The following is a 4296-nucleotide window of genomic DNA, read 5'->3' on the forward strand; positions in this document are numbered from 1 at the left end:
TGCCATCACCACGCTGGGCACAATTAAAATCCGGTGGCTCCGTGTGGAGCTTCCCTGGGCAATTGCCCAAAGGCTGAGAGCGCTGGGATGCGTCTGGAGGGGACAGAGAGGGACCAGCCCTGCCATCACCGGGTGACAGCGCTTGTGCCCGGCTGTCACCCAAAGTGCCACCACCCCCAGTGCCAGCGCCGCACCTCCGCCTGTTCCTGCTGTCCCCGCTGGGACTTTCCTCCTGAAAACACCCCAAAACTTTTGGGAGTTTGCTTTTGGGGACAGTTTGGGGGGGGAGGGACAGCTGCCGGCCCTGGGCTGAGCCCTGCGGCCACCCTCCAGCCCTATCTGGGCATCTTTCTCCTCCCATGGTTCCCAGGCATTCGCTCCGTTAATTATTAATTATTAATTATGGAGCGGCTGCGATTCCCAGCCGGCCTCGAGCCCCCGGCCAGGTCTGCTCCATTCCTGCAGGGACAGCTCCAGGAGGGGACACCGGGATATCCAGTGACTCCGTAATCATCCAAAGCCAGGAGGGGACACTGGGATATGCAGTGATTCCACAATCACCCCAAACTTCCCTCTGGCAGGAGCCAGGGAGAGGCCTTTGCTCTGGGAATGCAGATTTGAGACCCCGAACGGGGTCTGCCAGGGGTGGAGTGGCTCTGCTGGGAATTCTGGGCTCCATCGCACCAGAGGAACCCAGGGAAGTGCCTTCCCAGCCCAGGGTGCTGCCTTGGGAGGTGAAGTGACCTGGTGCCACCAGCGCTGGGCACGGCGAGGCGATGCCCATCCCGACAGGACACAGCACGGTGCCCCCAGCTCATCCCACTGCCAGATCCCAGCCCGGCACACCAATCCTGGAGCATCCACAGTGCCTGGAATCCCCGCTGATCCCAGTGCCACCAGTGCCTGGAATCCCTGCTGATCCCAGTGCCACCGGTGCCTGGAACCCCCACCACATGCCCGGCTCGATGCCACCCGGCTCACCCCCCCCGTGCCCCCCGTGTCCCCCATCACACCCAAACCCCACAGACGGCTCCTCTCGCTCAGACCATCCCACCTTCCCTCCGGAGCCCTCCCTGCACCTGCTGCACCCTGACCCCACTTACGGAACCCCTGGATTTGCCTCAGGACCCTGAGCTGAGTTTTGTTCCCCCAGCCCCTTTGATTTTGCCATTCCCTGGGCCTGTTGCTCCGATCTTATCCCAAATTAACACTGCTCCTTGGGAGGAGAACGGCTGGGAAGGGGTTAAACCCCTGCACCGTCCCCACCCCATATCCCAAGGCATTTCCCGATGCTGGGCAGGACCTGAACCCTTCTCACCTTCCCTGGGCTGCTCCAGGTGCTGCTCCCCAGCTGGGGGACCCGGAGCTGGCACAGCCCGAAGGACAAAACTCCCTTTTCCGGAGGGAAAAGCAGCTGGGAAATAGGGCCAGGCACAGCCATAACCTGAATCCTGTCTGGGAATTGTTAAATCCATGAAAAAAATCGGAAAACCCCCCAAACTGTGGGTTTGGGTGTGGGGCCCCAGGTGAAAACACACCGGTGTCACACCGGGATGGGTGTCGTGGACCAGGGGGTTGGTTTTCCATGGAAACTTGATTCCATGCAGGATTTATCACCGAATATATAATTAATAATAACGGTAATAGTAATAATATCCTGCTTTTGGCACGGCAGCCAGCTCCTGGCCGTCCCACTCCTCCAATCCCAATACCTGGATGTACATCCCAAATCCTGTCCCTCCACACACTGGGATTATTTCCCTCCAGGTAATTAAAACAGATTTTTTTTTTTTAAATTATTTTTCCAAAACCACAAAACAGAAGGGAAAAGGCTTTCCCTGCTGCATGAAACCTCTGCTGCCGGATGCCCATTCCCAGATGGATCCTGAGGCCGTGGGAAGGACAGGAGCCTTTCCCAGCCCTGCAGCCGCCTCCCGTTGTCCCTGCGCTCGCTCCCTGCCAGCAGCAGCAGCTTCCCAAAATCATGGAAACACCAAATAGGCTGCAGCACATAAAAAAATGAAGATTATAAATATCTGCATGGCCTCTTTCCACTCCTGAGTCTCCCTGGGATTTCGGTTCGGATGCCGCTGCGTTTCCCCAGTAAATCCCATTATCGCGTTTGGGCTCCGGGCGATGCTGGAAAAGGCCAGGGAATGGCTGAGCTCCCCCTCGGGCATCCCACAGCTGCCCTTTCCACCCAGACAAGTTCCTGGTTGTTCTTTGACCTTTGGGTTTTGTCCTTTTTTCCCCCTTTTTTCTCCATTGCAGCCCAGAGAGGTGACGGGAGCAGCGGAAGGGACCCGAGCCGGGTGTCAGCACTGGGCCCCACGAGCCGCGGGCTGGGGGTCGGGACAGCCTTGCCCTCGGGATTCCCACACCCTCTGGATTTGGGGGGTTCGGTCCCTGCTTCCCAACATCCACACCTGCTCCTTGCCGCCGTCCCTGTGCCGGTGACATTCTCCTCCCAGGGACTTCCCGCTCCCAGGGATGTGTTTGGGGGTTTTGTTTGGCAGAGCCTGGGCGAGGATGAGCCAGGCGGGCCCTGGGAACACCCACGGCTCCAGCTTTATTTCCCAATTAAATTAAAGCATAAAAATTCAATGAATTCAGCACATAGGCCCAAGTACCTCACCAGAATTTGGGGAAAACTTTCTCCCCCCCCTCAGTTACTGAATATCCCGGGAAACAGCGCTGCTTCCCTGGAGCATTTGGGAACAGCCACTACCGGGACACCGGCCTCAGGCACACAGAGGTGCTCAGCCACAATTCCCTCATTTTCCCCCAGCTCTGTTCACTTTTCCTTTCATCCTTGTGCTTCTCCTGGGTCTCCTGAGATCTAAATTCCTGGGAAATGTCTGTTCTGATTCCGAAAGCCTCATCCAAAACCAGCGCCCCTCGGCAGCACCGTCCCCACACCCATCCTGCATTCCAGGTGTTGGTGCACAGACCCGGAGCTGCTCGGCTGAGCCACGGTTTTCCGGCTTTCCCGGGAAGGCTTCGGGCTGCTGCTCCTTTCCTAACCGGATTTTTAAACCCATAAACTGCTCCCAGGGAAAACACCCCAAGCAGGCGAGAAACAACACCGGAAAACCGCTCCGGAGCGCGGGATGATGCCAGAGCTGCATTCTCGGCCCCAAACCTGCCACAGCGACCGTAACACCCGAATGCTGCCACGCAAAAAACCCCAAACCCACCCCGAGGAGCCCAGAAACACCCGCGGGGTCTGCCCGTGCTGGGGCTCCTGGGCAATCCCAGCTGGGATTTCGCAGCAGGAGCACCGTGCGGGTCTGGTGCTGCTCCGAGCGGCCGGTGCCGAGCTGCTCCCGGGGCTGGGATCCCGGGACACAGCGGGACACAGCGGGACAGGAGTGGGACAGGCGGGTGGCGGTACCTGTGTCTCGGAGAGGCTGAGGCTGCTGGCCAGCTGCTTGCGCTCGGCGCCCACCACGTAGTGGTTCTTCTCGAAGGCCCTCTCCAGGCGCAGCAGCTGCGACGGGGAAAAGGCCGTGCGGATGCGCTTGGGCTTGCGGGCGAAGGGGCCGTGCAGCAGGAGGCTCTCCTGGGACACCTCGCTCCCTGCGGGCACAGAGCGGAGTTCAGCACCAGCACCCCCAGCCCCCCCGCTGCAGGGCGATGTTGTGGTGGCCTCCTCGCCCTGTGGCACGGGGAGGGCACAAAAGGGGAATTGAGGGGTTTTGGGCGCCTTCCCCACCCTAAAATTGCAGCGTTTGTCCCGCATTCTCCCTCTTGGCTCCTCGCAGTCCCACGGTGGGGTTGGACACAGCGCCAAAGGGAGGGGAGGGAGAGAGAAAGAAATAGAGGGAGAAGGGATGGACGGGGAGAGCAGCGGGAAGAGGAAAGAAAGGGGAAGAGAAGGTGGGAGGCAGAGAAAAAACTGAGAGAGGAAAAGAGATTATAAAATAGGAGAAAGACTGAGAAAGTGACAGGAAAAAAATAAAAAAGGAGAACTAAGAAAGAAAAAAGTGGTGGGGAGAAAGAAAGAGGGAAGGGGACAAGGAAAGAAAGAGAAGAGAAGTGGGAAAGCAATAAAAAAAAGAGGGAAAAAAAGAGAAAGAAAAACAAGAAGGAAAAGAAAGTGAAAGGGGAAGGAAAGAAAGAGACGAGAAGTGGGAAAGCGAGAAAACAAGGAAAGAAGCAAAGAATAACGAAGGAGAGAAGCTGCACCGCAAGCGAGAGAAACAAGGTAGAAAGAAACGAAAGCGAGGAGAGAAAAAGAGAATTAAAGGCGGAGAGAGAAGGCAGGACAGAGGGACGGCGCGGGAGAGCGGCGGG

The 4296-nt window shown here is 57.8% G+C and overlaps 1 protein-coding gene across 1 annotated transcript in view; it reads right to left on the minus strand.

The window, feature by feature from the left end:
* Nucleotides 1-3864, minus strand: part of LOC103617750 (homeobox protein EMX1) — a 19452-nt gene extending 15588 nt beyond the window's left edge. The window contains exon 1 of the mRNA XM_017737391.1: nt 3395-3864. Within this exon, the coding sequence (XP_017592880.1) occupies nt 3395-3742 (348 nt within the window). The 5' untranslated portion in view covers nt 3743-3864. The remainder of the gene's footprint in view (nt 1-3394) is intronic.
* Nucleotides 3865-4296: the final 432 nt, after the last annotated feature.

The sequence above is a fragment of the Corvus brachyrhynchos genome, unplaced genomic scaffold (genome assembly GCF_000691975.1).
Source record: "Corvus brachyrhynchos isolate BGI_N302 unplaced genomic scaffold, ASM69197v1 scaffold85, whole genome shotgun sequence".
In the NCBI taxonomy this organism is placed as follows: domain Eukaryota; kingdom Metazoa; phylum Chordata; class Aves; order Passeriformes; family Corvidae; genus Corvus; species Corvus brachyrhynchos.